Source organism: Schistocerca cancellata, chromosome 9 (assembly GCF_023864275.1).
Source record: "Schistocerca cancellata isolate TAMUIC-IGC-003103 chromosome 9, iqSchCanc2.1, whole genome shotgun sequence".
Classification (NCBI taxonomy): domain Eukaryota; kingdom Metazoa; phylum Arthropoda; class Insecta; order Orthoptera; family Acrididae; genus Schistocerca; species Schistocerca cancellata.
The window spans coordinates 249,443,157-249,466,250 of record NC_064634.1 but is presented as its reverse complement, the minus strand read 5'-3'; the positions used below and the strand labels follow the sequence as shown (position 1 = coordinate 249,466,250).

Genomic DNA, 23,094 nt, shown 5'->3' with positions numbered 1-23,094 from the left:
GCTTGATGCTGCTGATTGCTTTTAGCGTAGGTGACTGGTTCATTTGTTCAGATAATCCTCGCCCATAACTGTCTGACATTATTATTTTGTTGTTGTTACTCACTGCCTTTGTGTCATTGTCATTTGGAGATTTCTCCATGTTGTTTGTACTTTCATTAATGAGTTTCCCCAGTATTTCATATCTGCTAGTTTGGATAACTGGTTCTGTTCTTCCGCTTTTTCCCGCTGTACCCACATTAATGTGTGCTTTTTGCGCGTTATTTTTTCAGAATGCATTTTATGACCAACGAGATGTCTAGCGACATTTAACTTTATTAATTTTGACTTCTGAATTTTAACTACTGATGTGCGCTTTCCGGATGAGAGCTCGCATGTAGTATCAGGTTACACATGCGCACGCGCTCCATAGATGGAGCAATATACAAAGACGGCGCGAAACGCGACGCGAGATCTCTCTTGTAGCGGCTGCCTTTGCATATGCGTCTTCGCTCTAATTTTTGGTATAAAGGTAGCGATGTGAATTACAGTTGTTCAGTACAAAGCAATCACTTGAAGATGGCTGAATGGTTGTCATCCGAAACATAGTAGCAAGAAGTCGACATTATCTGGCTGCTGCCCCGAAACTTCGTGGAATACTCTTTAAACTGGGAAAATGTCAAGTAGAACAAGAAAGCAAATGCCTGACGCGATTTGTTAACTGAGCTTAACAGTTTTATGTAAAATAAACTATTGTATTAATTATGTTTTTTTATTAATGTTATTGTTATATATTGTTTCTTGAATACATTTGAAGTGTAATTACAGTTTTGACGAGTCTCCTGCATATTAAATCACTGTTTTAACTTTGTATGTTGTGGAACAATTAACTTCTGGTGTTACCTTGAAGATGGCAGTTTCTATATAGAAAGAAAAATCATTTAACTGATGTCATATATAAATCCAAAACCAAATGATAGTGCAATATAAGGTTTTGTTAACAAAACGGAAACAAAAGTACATTCCGAAATTTGTAGCACATGGAGCACAGGCACACAGGTAGTCATATGGTGGAATGTGACTCCTGATGAACAATGTAGACTTTACTCAAATTTGCGCAACGTCATCCGGCGGCAAACCCGCAAATATGTCAGCGAGTAAAATAGACCACTCGTGAGACTGATGAGGTAAATGAGGTACTACATAAAAATAAATGAAGAAAGATCACACAACATTACAATAGATAAAAGAAAAAAATAGTACAGCACCGTTCTGATCTGGCTATTAAAAAAGAGAGTTTCTTCAGATTCGAAAATACTATGGTATCTTGTGTTCTACCCTGGTAATCTAACCCACAACGACAGTGTAATGTTACAGTCGTAACTGTTCTGTTACCAAATAGACCATGAGTTGAGTACAGCATTTGACATGCAGTGGGCATGGTACCTAGAACGACACGGGACTTCGTCCGGGGAGTGACTCGACATCGATCCATCCCCTGTTGGTGCAAGTTGACAGTGGGAGGAAGACCGAAGCGATCTGTCAAAAATTGTAGCGGAACTTTAGTAGTCAATATTTCGGTTGATACAAAGTGACGTTGTAGTAATGGACGACGGTAATAAAAGGCCGTAATGAAATGTTACATTGTGTTTAAGAAATACAAGTTTGTCAGCGATGTAAATTGTTGAACTGTGGTGAAAAAATAGGTGTTTGATGTGAAGTGCTGATTATATAGTCTCGCCGAATAAAAGATTTTCCTATTTGGCTCTAAAATTTTCATCGCAGAAATGACAGCCATAGAAACAGGTAAGCGGAACGCCGTCAGTCTTGACCACCTGTTATAAAGCCCTCAAGCACTAACAGCGTTAGGTGTTAACACTTATTTGGTGAATTTCTGACAGTGAGATGACAGCACTATATCCTGTAGACAGTTGTGTACACTGGTTCATGAGTACAGTGTTAGATGTAATGCTTAAAGTTAATAATAGTTTGATTTTGTATATTGTGTGTATCGATAGGCTATGTAATAGAAAATTATGTAGACCAGTATGCAAATGAAAGTTAACTGCTACAAATGACACAAACAGAACAAATTATAGAAGTATATTGTCAAACTTTTTGTCTGCATAACAGTAAATTTTGTAAGTTTATTATCATTTTTTTATTAATTTCAGGGAAGCAGCACAAGGAAAGGCTAATATGGAATGTAAAGAGGGAGGTATGTGTGATCTTACAGAATTGTTGTTCTTTATGTAATACGTTTACAATTAAACTGAGCCAGTACTTGTTGTTGGTAATTAAGTTGTCATGCTTATACTCTCTTCATTTTTTTCAGGTAAAACAAATAATGGAAGAGGCTGTAACACGCAAGTTTGTTCATGAAGAAAGCAGCTCAATAACATCTCTATGTGGTAGGCCTGTTTCTTGATTTCTGCTTTTTTTAAAGCCACAATGTCATATCCAGTATGGTGTATGACCATTATTTCTTTGAAGTATGCTTTGATCTTGTTTGAAATGTTATTTTGTTTACAGTTCTGCTACTTCATATTCTGTTGTGCATTTTGAATTAATAATTGCAGCCGTGGTGTATCAGAGAGTGAGACAAATGCTACGTCGAACTGAGGAAGAGTTTCTATTTATCAACAGCTGTTATGACAATAAGAGTGCAATATGCAGAAATGTATGATAGGCGCTAGATGAACAAATGTTTATGTCATAGAGAAAAGTTTATGTAAGTGAACCCGTAACTCATCTCTCTCTCTCTCTCTCTCTCTCTCTCTCTCTCTCTCTCTCTCTCTCTTTTTTTGCCGACTTCTCCAATTGTTAAATGAATTTTCTCTCAGTGCAGGAAATTGCTCTTTCAGAAAATAATTTCAATTCATTTTTTGTTTGAATTTCCTTGGGCGTTGGCTCAGTTGTTCCACCACTACCAGTAAAAGTATACTCTCTGTCTTCATCGTACACACAGTCACATTCATGCATATTTATAGGATTAAGGCAGAACTGTTTCAAAGCTCAGTTGAATAATTTCATACTTTGGGCATCCTAGTTAACTTGTTTTACATTATGTTCAGATCATTGTGCTGTTGAATTTGGGTTAGATATTGTTACATAATCTCTGCCATGCAATTCACAGTGGTATGCAGAGTATAGAGTAGATTATGCACATGACAAACAGTGACAGCACGTACTACACTAATAAAAAATTGTTAAAAATGATAACAATAAATTTAAGTTACTGAACTGCAGCATAATGTGTGAGTCTTAGAAATTTTCTGTTTCGTGTATTTATTTATTTATATTTATTTATTTATTTATCTCTTGTTCCGGTGATCCATGTTGTGACACTATCACAGGATATGGAACGTGTCAATTTTACAAGCTTTTGGCCAGAATTTATGGTAATACATAAAACAAAACAAAAACAGTAAACAGTAACTTAGGTCCCACTACAAAAAAATACATTTTAGACATAGACAGAGATTACAAAACAAAAAACAAAAAACAGTAAACAGTAACTTAGGTCCCACTACAAAAATACATTTTAGAGAGAGTTAAAGATTACAAAATAATAAGTGTTACAGAGAAATAAATATTGCAAAATATATGTTTACAATAAAAATATTTGGTATTACAAATACAAATTTGGGCATACATTTGCAATTTACGATACAAGAGATGTTAAACACTGTAGTTCTGGAACTCTTCTAATGTATAAAATGATCCTTGCAATAGGAACTGCCGTAAGGTTTTTTTTTAAACAAGAGATCATCATCTACCAAACACTTAATTCTTGAAGGGAGGGCATTAAAAATCTTACAGCCACTGAAATGGACTCCTTTCTGCACCATACTTAGATTTGGCTGTTCATAGTGGATATCATGTTTCCTTCTATTATTGTGACTGTGATATGCACTATTCAGCTTAAAGATGGATTTTTCTTTCCTTATGAAGCACATCAACGAGAATATATATTGCGCAGTGGATGTAAGTATTTCAAGCTCCTTAAAAAGATTTCTGCATGTGGCTCTAGGATGGACTCTGTGGTGTCACCGCCAGACACCACACTTGCTAGGTGGTAGCCTTTAAATCGGCCGCGGTCTGCTAGTATACGACGGACCCGCGTGTCGCCACTGTCAGTGATTGCAGACCGAGCGCCGCCACACGGCAGGTCTAGAGAGACGTCCTAGCACTCGCCCCAGTTGTACAGCCAACTTTGCTAGCGAAGCTACACTGACAAATACACTCTCATTTGCCGAGATGATAGTTAGCATAGCCTTCAGCTACGTCATTTGCTACGACCTAGCAAGGCGCCATTACCAGTTTATATTGAGATTATATAATGTATCAACAAGAGTGATGTTCACCAATTGTGGATTAAAGTTAAGTATTACTTCAACTACGTACTTTGCTACTATAATTTCCCTTAACTGTTCCAGATCTCACGCCAGTCTGCGTGAGCTTAAGGCGTGCATTTCGGCCTCCTCTAGCAACACGGTGTTGGCTCTTCTGCCAACACAATAGACTCCACACATGATCCTTATGGCTCTTTTTTGTACACACAGTACTTTTTTAGCCAGTGGCTGATTTCCCCAAAATATAATTCCAAATGCCATAATTGCATGAAAGTAACCATAATACGCTGACTTCATGGTTTCCATATTTCTATACGAAGAAACAATGCGACAAGGTTGGGGTAGAAAATTGAGATTTTTTAAAAAGTATTTAGCTTATTTTATTATTCTGACAAGCAGGTTTTCTGGCCTAATTGTTTTTTCTGCTAATTATGAAGTTTTCCGAAATAGTAATTCCACACATTAGTAGTGATTGATTGCTGCCATGGTATGTAGTTACCACTGTTGCATGGCTGGAGTTTTGTGTGAGGATTCATTAACATGTGAGAGTGTATTTAGCATTCTGTTTAGGTTATTGAGGTGTATCTCACATTTCAGGTTTTCCTGAATATATGTATCTAAAAATTCTCACATAATGCTATAATGCTGAGACAGTTTTTGTGTCAGTTGAAAAAACAAGTTTTTCTGTGCAGTTAGGAAAATGATGAAAAGGCTTTTTAAGACTTTATAATAAGCTTGTTAATTCTGAATCACTGCATTTAATTTTGTATTGTAACAGCTATTTCATCACACGGTCTAACGAGGATATTGATATCATCTGCAAAAAGAACTGTGGTCCCGTTAGTTATTTTTTTCTGCTGTCATTAACATTAGGTATGAAGGGACTGGGCCCAAGAACTGACTCTTGAGGGACTCCATTTCTGACTTTCGAATTACTATATAAATTAGAATTTTTGTGTGTTTCTGCTGCTTTGTATTTTATGTGGGTGATTTGTTGGCAAACGTCAAGGAAATAATGGATGCATTTGTTTGATAGACCTCAAATTCCATTCCACAATTATTTAGCTTCTGCAACAGGATATCACGATCAATTACATCATCTCCCCTAGTGGGTTTTGTATCTCTTTTGTGAGTTCATGTTTAGCTGACATGGGGTCCCTGTCCTTGCAGCACTACTTCCATTACTGTGCTGCAGGTCTATACTTCCACAACTTTTTTGTCTTTGTGTGTGTGTGTGTGTGTGTGTGTGTGTGTGTGTGTGTGTTGCAAGGATCATATTATTGAATCCTGCACTTTAAAAGCTCATCATGGCAGGGCCAGAGGGACTCAGGGCAACAGTTATCCAGCCAGGTAGCCACTGCTGTGGCTGTGTCTTGCCCATGGGGAGAGCCATCGTTTGGAGTGGGTGCCACCGAGGCAGATGGCTGACAAATAAAGCAGCTCAAAGTTTCTTCCCCTGATGGTCGCACAGCCCCAACAGTCTCTTCTGAAGGAAATGATTACTACAATTTGGAGAGGTGTGATGCCACATTGTTTTCTTCCCTGGCTATGATGTGGGAGGCATGTAGTACTAAGAAACAAGGAGGGAATACTCCCCACAATACTTAGTTTGCTCGAGGACCAATGGTGATTCCTTTCTGGTCACGAAGCCATTATTCTTTGTTGAATAACTTGAGGACAGATTTGAGGAAGTAGCATTGATCGCAAGAGTGAAAAGTGGTTCAGCTGTGATTAAAATGGCATCCCCTGCTCTTACGGAAGCTGCTCACCTGTGACAAACTGGGTGACAGGGTATCATCTTCCACTGCTACCTACGTTTACTGACCAGTGAGGAGTTATGTGACAGTTTGGAGTGATGGGATGAGTGTTTTGCCCATTGTGTCCATCTGGGGCCAAGTGACTATAGGGTTGATACTGGGACCTTCATCTTGGCCTTGCAAGAAGACTTGTTGCCTTAAAAGGTCAAGGTGGTGGTATATCAAAGTGATGTGACACCTTGTTCCCCTTTCCATGAGGTGCTTCAGATGCTTGAGGTTTGAGGATGTCTTCAGATTATAATGCCAGCCCAGTGTGTAGGGATTGTAGCCCCATTTTTGTCAGCTGGGGAGAGAACCATTCCTCCTGTTCACCAGACTGTACAGTCTTCCAGAGAGTAAAGAAAATCTAAGAATAAAAGACTGATGACTGACTCGTGTATCAGGAGGCTAAGAATGTGTGTTATTGTTTACATCTTATATGTATAACAATGACTTTTTCTATGACTGTGACGATGTCGTTGCCTCTAGTGACAGTATCCTCTCCCTGTGTGGCTTCTATTTGAGCCCTCACACTGCTTGACTCCATTTGCTCCTTGCTTGCAAAGCAGCAGAAACACACATTTTCCCCACACCTGCTTTGGGAGCATTGTCTCCCTAACCACTAGGGATATTATCACCAACTCCATCTGGGAAGCAACACCCTCATCTGGCATATCACATCAGAAAGGGTAAGCTCTCACCCAGGATTCTACTGTGTGTATTGATGTGTACCAATGCTGTATCCTCACAACCAGTGGCAGCAAGTGACCATGGAGTATGACCTGCCTCCTTGGTCCCTTCAAGCCCTCACAGGATACTGATAGAATGATCTTCCATTGGAGCTGTAGCAAATGTTTCTGCCACCTGGTTGAGCTTTGACATCTTTTATGTGTTTCCTCTGCTTTCTGCAGTGCCCTCAAGGGAACTTGGTTCCTCGAATTCCGTGCCCCTATCCTCTGTGGCAATTCAGTCTATATTAAGAATTGAGCTGGCTATGACAGAATGATGGTCAGAGTTTGCACATGTCTTCTGGAATTTGTCCACAGTGAACATGTACCACTTCTTACAACTTTGGAGGTTGTATCTGTTTACGTGAGGACGTGTCTGGATTTTATGGTCATAATGTGTATCTCCCACTCAGTGGTGAAGTATTTTGGAACACGTCTACACTGATTTCTCAGCCTCCCCCATTCTTCCTCATTTTGAGTAACTTCAATGCCCTCAACCGTTCTTGGGGTGGCACTACCGCCACTGGCCATGGTAAAGCTATAGAAACTTCACTCAAAGGACTTGATCATTGCCTCTTGAATACCAATGCCCCCACACACTTCAGTGTGGCATATGGATCATATTCAGCCATTGAGCTTCCCCCTCCCTCCCCCCCTTCCCCATCCTGGGGTCTCGGTACTCATTGGTGAATTCCTGCTTGGCTATCACAGGTCTCCAGTCTTATCTATCTTCTAGCCATCTTTTTCCTTCCCTTGGGAACAGGTATTGGGCATTTTCCAGAATGCATTCTGAAATTTTGGTAGCCTGGCATCTGACAAAGTCCCTTGTCTGTTCTTTCCTTCTTCCTTCTTTCTTCATTTTCCATCTCCTCCCCTTCCTCTGCTTCAGCATTTGAGATCTCTCTTTGTTCCTTTTTCCTTCCTGTGTGCCCCTGAAGGCTGACCCAAGTGCTTGACACATAACAAGTGACTGGATAACATGTATTTCCCAGCCCCAGGCTGTGGGTTGGATTCGCACCTGCCCCCGTCCCAGGGAGGGGTCATTGCCTGAGCTGCTACCTTCCCAATTTCCAATTGGTCCCTTTGTCTGAAGTTCTGGGGGATGTGACATGAGGTGTGAACAATCATCTAGATAGAGTATCCCCCTCTGAGGAGGCCCCCAGTTAGGAGTGCACCATCAGAGACGTAGAAAATCATGGGGGATTTTTTTCACAATGAGCCAGTCTTCATCATCTCAGGCTACATCTACTAAACTTAAATGGATTGAGGCTAAAGATTCGACGACTCTCCCATCTGCATCTTGGTTCCTTGTGGTGTCATGTATCGAAGGGGTCAATGTTTTGCTACAGCTAATCTGTTTATTACTCAGAAAGGTGTTGATGCAATTTCAGGCTTTTGAAATCCTACTCATGCTTACGTAATGGGACTTTGCTTCTTGAGACCAATTGTGATTTTCAAGCTCAACAACTGATTACGGCTTTGTTCGTCCATGGCTATCCTGTTCGTGTAGAGATCCATCATACACTGAATTCTTCATGTGGTATTGTGTACACTTGGCTGCTTCATGGTCTGACCCAAGAGGAGATCCAACATTATTTCTATGACCAGGGCATCATTTCAGTCCATTGGGTATTGAAAAAGGTTGATGCAAACTTATTGCCTACATGCACTCTTTTTCTCACATTTGATTGAGTAGTGCTTGCATTGAAGATTAAGGCAGGCTGTGAAGTCATCGTGTTGCGACCGTATGTTCCAAACCTGATATGTTGCTACCAGTGTCAACATTATAATCACACTTGCATATACTGTCAAAACGTGGCTAAATGTGTTACTTGTGGTAGAGATGGTCATGAGGGCGATTGCCTGCCTCCTTCCTCCCCGCTGTATCAGTTATAATGGGATGATCAGGCCATCCAGGACATTTGGGTGAAGGAAAAAGTACCCTACCCTGTTGCTTGCAAATTGTTGGCTAGTCAAAACCCCTGCATTTTAGCATCTGACACTTATAGTACCATTCTTGTTGTACCTGGCTCCACGAAGGAACTGGTCACACAGACTTGTGACTTTCAATTCATTACTGCAGTTGTGAAATTGGCCAGTATCATGGTAGCATTCCTGTCTCCTTCTTCTACAAGCCGCCAAATTTTCACCTTTGATGGTGAAATCATCTGCTACCCCATCAGCAGGCTGTGAAGGACAAAAAGGAACGCTCTTGCAAAGACTTTTTACATCACAGCAGCCAACATATGTCTGCGTCTTCATCTGCCAACCATACAGGCTCTAAGAAATCGCACAAAGGGAAAAGGTCTTTTCCTTTCCCGACTTGAGGATCCTCTTCACTGGTGTCACTGAATGATACCTGCATTTGGCAGACCTCCATTTAATTGGTGCACACTGCCTACTACTTTTTTACCCTGAAATCTGCAGGCTGACCCAGGGAGAATGCTGACACCTCTGTAATTTCATGGATCAGGTTCCTACACTCTCTACACCATGTAGCAGTAAGTCTTTGACAGCTGGCACTTGGCAGCCACTTGAGTGACCGCCCTTTGTTTCCTCCTCCCCTTTCCCCATTATGACTCTTCTCCAGTGGAAGGTTCTTGGAATTAGATCCAAAAAGCAGGAATTATGGCTGCTCTTCGAATTTCAGTGTCGGATTGTTTTCTGCCCCCAGGAAACCTAATTACATCCTCTTGACTGCTTTGACCTCACACACTTCCTTGTGGGCTGCTTTGACATTCCCTCCTCAGCAGACAGCAATCTTTGCAATAGGAGAGTTGTGCTGCTCCTTCGGGATGATGTTCAAAGCCAAACCATGTCATTGAAACACCTGGCTGCAAGCTGTTGCAGTCCCTATTTTCCTTTCTCGTTTCACCTTTTCTCTTTGTAGTGTCTACATTCCTTCGTCGTTCACTGTCACCAGGGCAGACATACTCCGTGTTATTAGTGAGCTCCCTCACATCTTTTTTGCTGCTCAGCTACTTTAATACCCAACATCCCTCTTCGAGAACCTTTCTGAGAGGTTCCTTTTGGCTGACCTTCTTAGTCAACTGAACCTCATCTGTGTTCAACATTGGATCACTCACATTCATTCCAGACTCCATGCACACCTATTCCCATTTGGGCCTCTCGTTGTTCACTGCCCAGCTTGCCTATCATCTTGAGTGGTCTGTTCTCTCTGACACATACTCAAATGACCATTTCCCATGTGCTCTTCATCTGATGACTCCTACCCCAACTGCATGTAAACCCAGTTGGCAGCTTTCTGAGGCCGAATAGAGGATTTCTCGTTCCTGGTGACCTTCGCCAAACATTTTCCCAGTTGCGATGACCACAGAGTATCTTACGAATGTTATTCTTGCGCTGCAGAATGTCCCATACCTTGCACTACTTCTTTAACACACAGTGTCTCAGTCCCCTCGTAGACTGAGCTGTGTCACAACATGATTCACCTGTGCAAATGTGCTATCTGCATTTTTAAATATCATCCTACAGTGGCGAACTGTATTCATTATAGGAAGGTGTCCGCATAATCTCATGGCATTCTTCAGGACAACAAAACAGATCTCTGTATTTTCTTTACAAATTGTTTTAACAGTTTCACTCCCTCTTCTATCGTTTGGGGGCAACCTCCATCGTGACTCTGGGACAAACTTTCATTCTCAGATTTCTGGCCTGACTGTAGCAGATGATGCCATTGTGAACCCATTTGCTATCTCTAACACCTTGGGCCACTATTTTGTGGAGATTTTGGGCTCCACCCACTACGACTCCCATCTTTCTCCCCAAAATGAGTGGAGTTGGCTTGGGTGATATCCTTATGAATTTTACAATGCCACCTTTATCTTGAGATAGCTTGACCATGCTCTCACCTCAACCTGATCTTGTGCACATTCAGATGTTGCAGCAGTCTCTTGCGGGCAAGCACTTTCTCCACCGTACATATAATTGCAAGTGGATAGATAGCACATGTCCCAGATGCTAGCATGAAGCCATTGTCATATCCATCCATAAGCCCAGTAAGGACAAACATCTTCCTTCTAACTACTGCCCCATTTCTCTTACCATCTGTGTTTGCCAGGTGGTGGAACGTATGATTCATGGCCAGCTGATTAGGTGGTTACAGTCATGTTATCTACTAACCACTGCACAATGTGGATTTCATGCACGCCGTACTGCTGTTGACTATCTCATCACTTTGACAGCCTTGTTAAGAATTGTGTACTGTGGATATACCAGACTGTGGTCGTGTTTTTTGATTTGGAAAAAGCCTATGTTGCCTGCTGAAGGACTGGTATCCTCTGTCCCCTATACACTTGCAGCTTCCAAGGCTGCCTGACCCATTTCCTTTAGGAATTAAAAAAAAAAGTGTTCAAAGTACTTGTGGGTTCAACCTTGTGGACACGTCTATCCAGCAGAATGGGGTGCCTCAAGGCTCCGCCCTGAGTGTCATCCTCTTTGCTATAGCCATTTACCCTGTTGTGGACTGTCTCCTGCAAGTTATCTCTGGCTCCCTTTTCGTCGACAACTGTGGGAGCTACTGTGGTACACCATGGACTTGTCTCCCTGAGCAGTGTTTTCAACAATGTCTCGATTGTCTAGAGCATCGACAGTGGTTTTCACTTTTCCACTGATAAAACTGTTTGTATGAATTTATGGCAGCGCAACGAGTTTTTGGGGCTCATGCTTGACAGGAAACTTTGTGGTCCTCCCATGTGTCTCACCTAGCTGCATGCTGTACCTGGTTCCTGGATGTCCTACATGTCCTAAGCGATACTTCCTGGGGATCAGGCCATCCTTCTCACCAATCCCTTGTCCATTTGAAACTAGACTAAGAGTTTCATTTATTCATCTGCACATTCACCCATCTTATGCCATATTATGTTTGGCCACTGGTGCCTTTTACTCTAGCACAGTTGAGAGTCTCTCTGCAGAAGCTGCCGAACTGCCACTGTCATACCAGCATATCGGCTGTTTTAGTGAACGACACACAGACTGTTGATCTCATTTTACTTCTTATCTGTTGTAGCAATATGACAAAGGCCATTTAATCTGTGGTAGGGACATCCACTGTCTGTGCAGCATATTTTCTGGATCTTTCTTCAAGAGGAAGTCTTTGTTTTTAGCTCTGTTTTCTCCTGTTGATTAGGCTTGATGTAAACTTGCTTTCAAATTCTTATTGTTTTTGTGCCCAAAAAAAAAAATTGATCTTTCATTTGCAGCCATGGTCTCCTCCCCTCCATCCATTGAAGAATCCATGGTGACTTGGGCAACACTAACGACTTTTGGATCATCCTGTCCCTCCCTCTGAATCTCTCACTTGGATGTCCACTCAAATGGGCACTTAACAGTGCTGGCCGGAGTGCCTTTGCCTTTGCCTCTGCCTTTGCCTCTGCCGTTATCCTTAGCACCCCTCCACATGAAGGTATTAAATAAATGTCAAGATCACAACAGCAGCCATTGTATCGGCAGCAGACTTGTTGATCCCTATTCCTTGGGATCCCCCTCGGTGGAAGAACATACCTTGGTGGACCTCAGAAATCGCTGTAGCGATTTGTGGTTCTCGAAAACCATAAGTGACATCTATTGACAGAGCACCTAATAGCCTTTAAATGGCTCCGTGCCCAAGTCCGCTACATAATAAAATGACAGAAGCAAGAATGCTGGTAACAGTGTGTTACTACCATTGGACTGTGTACCCTGCCTTTGCAGCTTTGAGCAAAGGTTTGACACCTCTGGACACCAGCTCGCTACAGGTATACCTAGTGTCTCCCTGAATCGTGTGGTCTATACTGATCCTAATGCTGTTGCTGAACATTTAGCTTTACGTTACGTTTAAGCCACTGTGTCTGAGAATTATCAGCTTGCCTTTCGTATCGTTAAAAAGGCAGTGGAGCAAATTCATTCACTACACAACTCCTGGAGCTATATAATGCTTCATTCAGCGAGTGGGAATTCCTCAGTGCCCGAGCCTTTTGCCTCGACACAGCTCCAGAGCCAGACCACTTCCACAGCCAAATGCTCAAACACCTATTAGTTGATTGCCAACATCATGTCCGTGCTATTTTTAACTGTATCTGCAGCAAGCATGTGTTCCCATCTCAGTGGCAAGAAAGCAAGATTGTCCTGATACTGAAACTGGGGAACCACTCAATGAGATAACAGCTATTACCCAATTAGTCTCACTAATTTTCACTGCAAGTTACTTGAATGTATGATGAGCTGGTGGCTGTGTTGATTCCTTGAGTTTTGGGGTCACATGGCTCTGTCCCAGGGCAGTTTTCACCAGGACTGTTGTACTGCTGACAATTTGGTCAGCCTGGAGTCTGCTACCCAGTTGGCTTTTGCCCAGCATCAAGACCTTATCACTATCTTCTTTGACTTGCAAAAGGCTTACGACATCATATAGTGTCATTACATCCTTATTACACTCCATGAATAAGGTCTCTGGGGTCTGCTTCAGATTTTTCTCTGGAACTGCTTACCATACCATACTTTCTGGGTTCAGGTGGTTGCTTCCAACAGTGTACTTCTCCCCCCCCCCCCCCCCCCCCCCCCCACACACACACCAAACTGTATTCAGTGTGCCCCTTTATGTAGTGGCTATCAATGGTCTAGCTGCAGCTGCAGGCTCTGCAGTGTTTTACTTCCTGTATGCTGATGATTTTTGCATTTATTATTGCTCCTCCACTGCGGGTATTGCTGAACACCGGCTGCAGCATATCATATGAATGACACAGTTGTGGGCTCTCACCTTGGCTTCTGGCTTTCCACCACTAAGGCATTTCATGCTCTTCCGTCACCCTCGTACTGCTCTCTACCTTGATGACCAATTGCTCAGTGTGGTGGAATTAATCATAGTTTGCATATGGTGTCTCTGCTCTGAACTCGAACTTCTTCCACTGTCACCTGTCAGGGAGCAATTGCGCATACGCCCATGGAGTGTACTCCACCCACTGATCTATCTTGACCTATCCTTTGGCCTGAAACACTATTTTGACCCCATAGTTTTTTTGCCACCTGCTCCTAGCTGTCCTTGATCCATTTCCAGGTCTGGAAGTGGTATATACTAATGGTTCTATGGCATGCAAGGTGCAGTGAACTATGCTCCCCACCACACAAGTGCAATGTATTCACTGCAAAGTGGATGGTCATTGCTTGAGCTCTCAATTGCATTTGTTCTCGCATTTGCAAGATGTTAATAACTGGCAGTGACTCCGTGAGTAATCTTCAGGCTATCAACCAATGCTACCCTCAATACCATTGCTTTTGAGTATCCAGGATCTCCTTTCTAACCTCCATCAAGCTCAGCTGTCGATTGTTTACCAGATACTAACTTTGTGGATGGGGTAACAGAACCAAACCTTCGTTAGACTCTATGGTGTCACTTGTTCTAGGCTTGTAACACAGATTGGTGTGCCCTGGTGTCACCGAGTGAACTGTGAGCAATAAAGGAGCCTATGATCATGTGGCAGTCTTCCTGTCAAGCTTGTCAGCAGTACTCTACCATTGTGTAGATTTTGCATTGGCCACACTTGGCTAACAAATAGCAATGTTGTACAATGTGAGGATCCATCGTACCGTTGGCGTGGTACCCATCTGATGATGGCCCACAACTTACTGTACTGTCCCAATTTGGTTATCTTAAGGCAAAACCTTAAACTTGTTGACATGCTACCTCCAGTGCTAGTGGATGATAATGTATCTGATTTTAATTTTACATATGAAGGTGGTTTCTACTCATCTCTATGAGGTAGGGAGCATTAGCATCATTGGCCACTTGAGAGATTGGACAGGTGCCCCATTGCCTGCTGAGACCCACGGGGCTGATAGCTGCCCTTGCTCGGTGATCCGGCCTGGCCCCTGCTCTTCCCATCTTATTATTTCTTGCTTTTTAACATCTGTATTGGTTTACTGTCTTGTGGTCATTGTACTCTTTCCTGAGATCTTATCAGCTTGTCCACCTTGCTAGTTTTCTTGTGGTATTGTGGGGTGAGGAAACGCTGGCCGGAAGCAGAGGGTGTGTCTCCATTTGCAGTTTTCAGATTTCAGAATACACCACTCATGAATGATGAATTGTAAATACATTAGCAGTTCTGTGATAAATATAACACACACTTTGTTGATTGTAGCCAGAATCGCAGAATATTCATTGGGTAAACTTTTTAAAAATTGTGTGTAATTCCTCAGACGTTGTAGCAGGCATAATCTCAACAGCTCATTGCTCTGTGCAGTGAATGTGACATTTGCAGACACTTAATGTTATGCGTATCCAGTAACTACAAAATTGTACATCTGATTAACATGTTTGTCTTTATTATAATTTATTGTACATGCTGCTGTAAAGTTTGATAATTATGTAGTGGTAGAATTATTTTCATCAAGGTCACATGCATTTGACAATATTTATTAAAATAGCTGTTGATAAATATCTTTTTCTGATAATGTATCTTTAATTGCAATATTTATTTTCAGGAGCAGTAGAAGCTTGTCTTTCGCAAGGTTTAAAACGACGTGCTCTTGGGCTCTTCAAAACAAGCTCTACCACAGCACTTATTCACAAAGTTGGGAAGGTCTTTGAACCAGCTGCAGTTGTCTCACAACTTGTGATGCAAGCAGAGGCTGTGGATCCAAATCGGTTCGTACATGTTTGTATGATTTGTTACATACATAGTAATAGAATTCTATCTGCTGATCTACAAAATACTGAGTTAATGATATGTTGGTTAATAATTCGAAATAGTGCACAAGATGGTGAACTGCAATATTAAATTCTTAAGTTATCACATATATAACATGACTTAGAACTTTATCTTGAAAATAGCTGCAAAAAGTAGAACTGAAAGATGTCATAAATTGTGTTCACTTTCCATATAAAGGGGGGGGGGCAGGGGGGGGGGGGGGGGGAAAGAAACTTCCAAGAAAATGCTTGTCTGATGTGTCGTGAAATTTTTACAGGAAGGCAGTGACATGTAAATGTGATTACTGTGTTTAAGATGCTTAATACTCATGTATACTCTGTTGACAGAACTTGTATATTAAAAGGAATATCCAGGATAACTATCAATTCATGTGTGTTCGTATAAGGCAAAGTCTTCTGATAGACAATTTATGACCCAAAATGAAATTCTTGATGAAATACTGTTGGCAATAAAAGGATCTTTTTTCCAAATAAGAATTTGAAAATAAATTGTGCTTACCACTTGGAAGTGAATAAATGGAAGTAATCATAAACACAAATTTTTTGGTCAAATGTTTCTTTCTGCCTTTTCAACTGTCTACCAGACAAATGAGACCCTATATGTAAAAGCTGGTGCGCCCCCCCCCCCCCCCCCCCCCCCACACACACACACGCACACACACAGAGCTACAGCGTATCCATGGACTGCACAATACTGGGTAGGAGTTCTGCCTGTATACTGAGGTGAGGGGTTGTAGGATGGAGTGAGCAAGAGAAAAAATGAGGGGAAAGGTTTGCTGATGGGTTAGAGGGAGACAGTAGGTGTAAGTGATGGGAATGCGGAAGGGGAAGGCAGCACATGTGCGATATGGGAATGTGAAGTACTGGCACCACTACTGATGAGTTTGTGTAGTGCACAGTGACATGGAGTAGAATGTGGAAGGAGGGAGACTGGGGGAAGAGGGTGTGGTCACAGGATAAGTGGCTCTTGGGAAATGGTGGATGTGAGTGTTGGTGCAAGAGGTCATTGGAGATAGAGGCCAAGCAGATCATGAGAATGAAGGATGTGTAGCAGAGATGACTCCTATGTACATAGTTCAGAGAAGCTGGTGCTGAGAGGAGGATCCAGATGACATTGATTGTGAAGCAGCCATTGAAATTGTGTATTTTGTACTCAGCAGTGTTTACTGCCATTGGTTGATCAGCTCTTTCTCAGCCACAGTTTGGCAGTGGTCTTTTATTCAGCTTAATGGCCCAATCAAAATACTTTTCCCTCTCTATTATTTCTCATCTCTGACACCAATAATGCTTTGATTTTATCACCCCTGCTTAAATATCACAATCTGAATAAACTTCTGGCTGACGTTACTAACTCCAGATAAGACTATCTTGGGAACAAGTGACTGATGGCCTCATTCTTCAGTTATTTATCACACACCCCCCCCCCCCCCCCCCCCGCACTGCCTCAGCCATCAGGTAAGCAACATACCATTAATTACACATGTTGTAACACTGCAACTGAGCAAGTAAGTGATGGCATGCATGTGCATGTGTGTGCATGTGAGTGTTTGCATAGGCACAGGCGTGCCTGCATTTGTGTATGTGCATATGTTCTTTTTTTCTGTGGCCTTCATTCAAAACTTAAACTACTTTCTCAGTTTCTTTCTCAGGCAGTTGTTATGCTCTGAATGCCATTTGAAGTTATTATGGCATATACACAAGACGGTCCAGCATAGTAATAAATGGATGAAATTCACCAATATTGTTTCTCTGTGGTATCAGCAATAAATTATGGGCCGACTTTTTTTCTAAAAACTGTTGCGTCTCTTTAATCAGGATCTGTTTTACAGTGGTTTAACTGAAAAAGGTCTCAGAATAGTGATGTCTTTTGTGAAGGATCTAATTTGTTGCCATGTTAGCAAAACAAAAGTGCACACTGAACTCCAGTGTAGTATCCTGGAAGAAAGATATCATACTGAGTGAGATGGGCTGCTCTTAAAATTTCATAAACCTGGATACTATAGATTTAATGATAAAATTAGGGGGAGTATAGTGTAAGGAAACAAAGTTATTTCTACTTCCTTCACAACACCCGTGAATGAGGGAAAGGTGGCTAGTAAAATAGGTACTATGTGGCCTGTGCCATGGCTTACAGGTGATGAAAATTACCCAGTGTGTGTAGTGATCTGTAAAGCTAGCCACTTGGGGAGAATCACTACTCTAAACACATATGTGGCGTACACCGGCGCCCAAGCTATCACAGCACGTACTTGCTTTTCTGTGCTGCAGTCCCTCTTCTCTGACTATCCTTCCTTCTCTTACTCTTTCTCACGGTGGCAGCCTTTGATGTTGATCCAGGCACTCCCTAGGTTCTGCTCTCTGTTCTTGGAATATTCATACATCACTTTTTGGCTGAAGTAATTTTTGGTTTTGGTCCCCTTCTGGTATATATATATATATATATATATATATATATATATATATATATATATATATATATATATATATATATATATATATATATATATATATATATATATATATATTTTTTTTTTTGCAGTGGGACTGACTGGAGACCATCACCTTAAATAATGCCTAGTGCAAGCAAATGTTGAAGCTCATCTGTACACAATACCTGTGTAGGCTCTCACATTCCTCCAAAGCCAATACGATAGATAATCTGACATGGAGTTGCAATGTGTACCTTTTCAGTTGTTGAGTACTCTTGACAACACAGGGTCACACTGCTGGCGTCTGGACTGCTAGCTTTGTGGAACATGTTGCAGACAAATTTGGAGGAGTTGAGTCATTGAGAAAAGGTGCAATGGATCACTATTGTTTAAAACCTCCTCTGCCTTATAACCTTTTGGGGCATGTGAACATCTGGATGACATACCAGTGGCCATTGATCCACATTCTGCTTTGAACATGGTCCAAGGAATCATCTTCCACAGAGATCTATGTTTCAAACAGATGAGCTATAGGACAATCTTGAGTGCTGAGGCATACATTTTCTTAGATGCATCCAAAAAAAGGTCCCAAGGATAATTATGCAGATATAGGCAACTTGATCTTAGCCTTTGAAGGGAATGTCCTCCTAGAAAAAGGTACTCAAAGTGCACAGGTGTGACACGAAAGCTTATGTTCCACCACCTATGGGGTACTTACGATGCTTATACTTTGGTCATCTGTCATACCATTGCATGTTGGACCCAAAATGTGACAACTGTGGCCATTTAATCCATGAAGCTAGTCCTAGGGAACAACCAACTTTGTGTGAGAGTTGCATGGAACACCATCCTCACTATTCACCAGTTTTTCATTCTCGCCACTGCTGCATTTGTCAACGGATCTTTACCCGTTCGAACCCCCTTCCTATGGTGATAGGATCGTAATGCTGAACTAGCACATTCCCCATTCTGATAACACAGCTTCACTAAAAGCGCCTTTTCAGGTAACATCAACATGCTGCGACTGCTGGTGCATCTGATTATCCCTCTCATTACAGCTCCTTTTATACATGATTGTCATGCGCAGTCACTGACGTTTTGCTGTCCAGCGCCATCTGTCGGACACTTTGTGAACTTTGTGTGTTTTTTTTTTTTTGTTCTAATAAAACCACATGTCATTCCAAGTATGTGTGTCAATTTTTTACCTCTCTATCTACATTATTCCGTGGTTTATTAAGTTTTCAAATTTATACTGACTTTTTAATCACCTGGTATATCACTAGGCGTAAGATAGATACTGCATACAGGAAAATTAAAGAGACCTTTGGAGAAAAGAGAACCACCTTTATGAGTATCAAGAGCTCAGATGGAAAACCAGCCATAAGCAAAGATGGGAAAGTAGAAAAATGGAAGAAGTATATAGAGGGTCAGTACAAGGGCAATGTACTTGAGGACAATATTATGGAAACGGAAGAGGACAGATGAAGATGAGGTGGGAGATATGATACTGTGTGAAGAATTTGACAGATAACAGAAAGACCTAAGTCAAAAAAAGGCCCCAGGAATAGACAACATTCCATTAGAGCTACTGGTAGCCTCGGGAGAGCCAGCCATGACAAAACTATACCATCTGGTGAGCAAGATGTATGAGCCAAGCAAAATGTCCTCAGACTTCAAGAAGAATATAATAATTCCAATCACAAAGAGTGCAGTTGTCGACAGTTGTGAAAATTACTGAACTACCAGTTTAATAAGTCATGGCTGCAAAATACTAGCACGAATTCCTTACAGACGAGTGGAAAACCTGGTAGAACCTGAACTTGGGGAAGATCAGTTTGTATTCTGTAGAAGTCTTGGAACACATGAGACAATACAGACCCTACGACTCATCTTGGAAGATAAATTAGGGAAAGGCAAACCTACTTTTCTAGCATTTGTAGACTTGGAGTAAGCTTTTGAAAATGACTGGAATACTCTCTTTGAAATTCTGAAGGTGGTAGGGGTAAAATACAGGAAGCGAAAGGCTATTTACAATTTTTACAGAAACCAGATGGCAGTAATAAGAGTTGAGGGGCATGAAAGAGAACCACTGATTGGGAAGGAGGTGAGGTAGGGTTGTAGCCTATCCTCGATGTTATTCAATCTTTATATTGAGCAAGCAGTAAAGGAAGTAAAAGAAAAATTTGGAATAGGAATTAAAATCCATGGAGAAGAAATAACTGAGGTTATTGGAATTCTGTCAGAGACAACAAAGGACCTGGAAGGGCAGTTGAACGGAATGGACAGTGTCTTGAAAGGAGGATACAGGATGAACATAAATAAAAACAAAATGAGGATAATGGAGTGTAGTCAAATGAAGTAAGGTGATGTTGAGGGAATTAGGTTAGGAAATGAGACACTTCAGGTAGTATATGAGTTTTGTTACTTGGGGAACAAAATAACTGATGAGGGTCAAAGTAGAGAGGATATAAAACGTAGACTGGCAATAGCAAGGAAAGTGTTTCTAAAGAAGAGAAATTTGTTAACATTGAGTATAGATTTAACTGTCAGGAAGTTGTTTCTGAAAGTATTTGTATGGAGTGTAGCCATGTATTGAAGTGAAATATGGACGATAAATAGTTTAGATAAGGAGAGAATAGAAGCTTTCGAAATGTGGTGCTACAGGAGAATGCTGAAGATTTGATGGGTAGATCACGTAACTAAGGAGAAGCTACTGAATAGAATTGGGGAGAAGAGGAAATTGTGGCACAATATGACTAAAAGAAGGGACTGGTTAGTAGGACACATTCTTAGGCACCAAGGGATCACCAATTTAGTATTGGAGGGAATTGTGGAGGGTAAAAATCATTGAATACACTAAACAGAATCAGAAGGATGTAGGTTGCAATAGTTACTTGGAGATGAAGCAGCTTGCACAGGGTAGAATAGCATGGTGAGCTGCATCAAACCAGTCTCTGGACTGAAGACCACAGCAACAACAGTGGGTATCCAATCCTACCCAGCAGAATTTTATTTTTTAATGATAGTAGAATATTTTCCACATCCTTTATTGTGACTTTTTTAAAATCTGTAAGATAGTCAGCTTCTTGATGGAGTCCAAAGGGATTTACTTTACTCTGAAACTCTGCTACATCAGCATCTGACTTTGCTACGTTAATGAAGAATTCAGTTAAACTCTCTGATATTTGAGTTGGGTTTACAATATAGCTGTCCTCTACTTTAATTGTAGATATTTCATTACTACTAACTCTAACACCTAACTCTGATTTGACAATGGACCTCACTTCTTTTGTTTCACTTTTTTTGTTGTACAATGAACTTATTTGCCATTTGTTTGGCTGCCTTCACAAATTTTTTAAATATAGTTTTGTAATGATGAAGATAGTAAAACGTCTGTTTTTATTATTTTTTAGTTCACTGTGGAGTTTCTCTTCCTGGCACTAGAAATTTGTATACACTGAGTTATCCATTGAAGTTTATTAGTCTTTTGTTACATGTGGTTCTAAGTGGGAAAGTTTTATTAAATATTTCAAGAAAGCCACTTAAAAATTGTTAAAGTGACTATTACTTGAAATACAGCTGTTATAAGCCAAGTCAGCTCTCTTAACTTATTTCTAAATATAATTGACTTTTTTTTTGTTGAAGTTCCTTTTCATGTGGATTTTGTTACATGACATTTCTTTGTTAATTTTGGAAGTTTAATGAATAATGCAGAGTGGTCAGAGATTCCTAAATCTATGAAAAATTTATGAACATCTTCAAATACATAATTTGTTGACTATTATTAATACAGGTGTGCATTTACTCTAATGGGTTGCATGAAGTTGATTTTGGAGCTTTTTTTTTAAGCCAATGAATTTTGGACACGCCATTGCTTTCCACTTTGATATCCATATTGAAGTCAGCAGCTGTTGCTATCGTTTTCCTTTTTTTTGTAATTGAGCTTTTCAAGCAGGCAATGAAATTTCAGCAGAAAAGCTTCAATTGTAGCTTTCTCTGTAAATAGAAACAACAACAACATTTGGGTCCCTCAACTTGATACAGCAGCTTTCAAATATACACTCTTTATTCAAATGATTAAAATCATTCCTTATTTCATATTTTATATCAGAATGAGTAAGTATTCGAAGCCACCATTTGATTTCTCTCGTCTACAAAAACTGTTGGCTAAACTGAATTCTGGATTTTATTAAGAATTTTAGTATTGTCAGGTGTAAGTCAGTGTTCATTGAGTCAAATAACTCTGATATTTCTACATTCAAATTGAATAATTTGTAATTTGTCCCTTTTATGACTTTTGTTTGAAAAGTCAGCACTTGAAGCATTTATATTAAAGTCCTTATGTAGGGACATTCTTTCCTATTCATCTTCTCAAGCATACTCTTTCTTGCACACAATTTTGGTCTTGCCATTTTCATTACCAAACACTGTTTTTCTATCCCCATTACTTCTTATAAGTTCCCCTATTTTTCAGAATTTTACACGTATTGGTGTACATTGTACTATGAATTTTGGATCCTGACCTGTTTAAACAGAGACCATCTTTGCCCAAACACTTATTGCATAAGAACTTATTCAGAATTATGAACACAGCTCCTAGTCCATTACAGTTTTTGTTTATTCTCTTTATATATCGATCACTTACTGATGTCCTCTAGGTAATACTACCATCCATGATTCTAGATGTTTTTGAGAGGTTACTGGCAGATTGAATTAAATTTCTTGTTTCACTTATAATTTCCTCTTCAGTGTTGCTTGTAAAAGAATTCGTTGGAGATTCGACTCCTCCCTCGGGCATGGGTGTGCGTGTTGTTCTTAGCATAAGTTAATTTAAGTTAGTTTAAATAGTGTGGAAGTCTAGGGACCGATGACCTAAGCAGGTTGGTCCCTTAGGAATTTACACACATTTGAACATCTAAAAGAATTTGTACCTACATGGATGACAACTCCTTTGTAATTCTTCAGAGAGGCCTCTGCTGAACCATCCTGTGAGTTATGTCTGTTGCTAAAGTGTTTCTTTAACAGGTAGGTCTTGATTCCTGATGAATGTCTATTGTGGAATTTGGCAGTACTACATTTTTCACCAGAGAATCACCTATAACGAGGAAT

At 40.6% G+C, this 23,094-nt stretch overlaps 1 protein-coding gene across 1 annotated transcript in view; it reads left to right on the top strand.

The window, feature by feature from the left end:
- The first annotated feature begins 1,487 nt into the window (after positions 1-1,487).
- LOC126100186 (small G protein signaling modulator 1-like) overlaps positions 1,488-23,094 on the top strand; it is a 292,492-nt gene continuing 270,885 nt past the window's right edge. The window contains exons 1-4 of the mRNA XM_049910745.1: positions 1,488-1,782; positions 2,151-2,194; positions 2,312-2,387; positions 15,331-15,493. Coding sequence (XP_049766702.1) covers positions 1,764-1,782; positions 2,151-2,194; positions 2,312-2,387; positions 15,331-15,493 — 302 coding nt within the window. The 5' untranslated portion in view covers positions 1,488-1,763. The remainder of the gene's footprint in view (positions 1,783-2,150; positions 2,195-2,311; positions 2,388-15,330; positions 15,494-23,094) is intronic.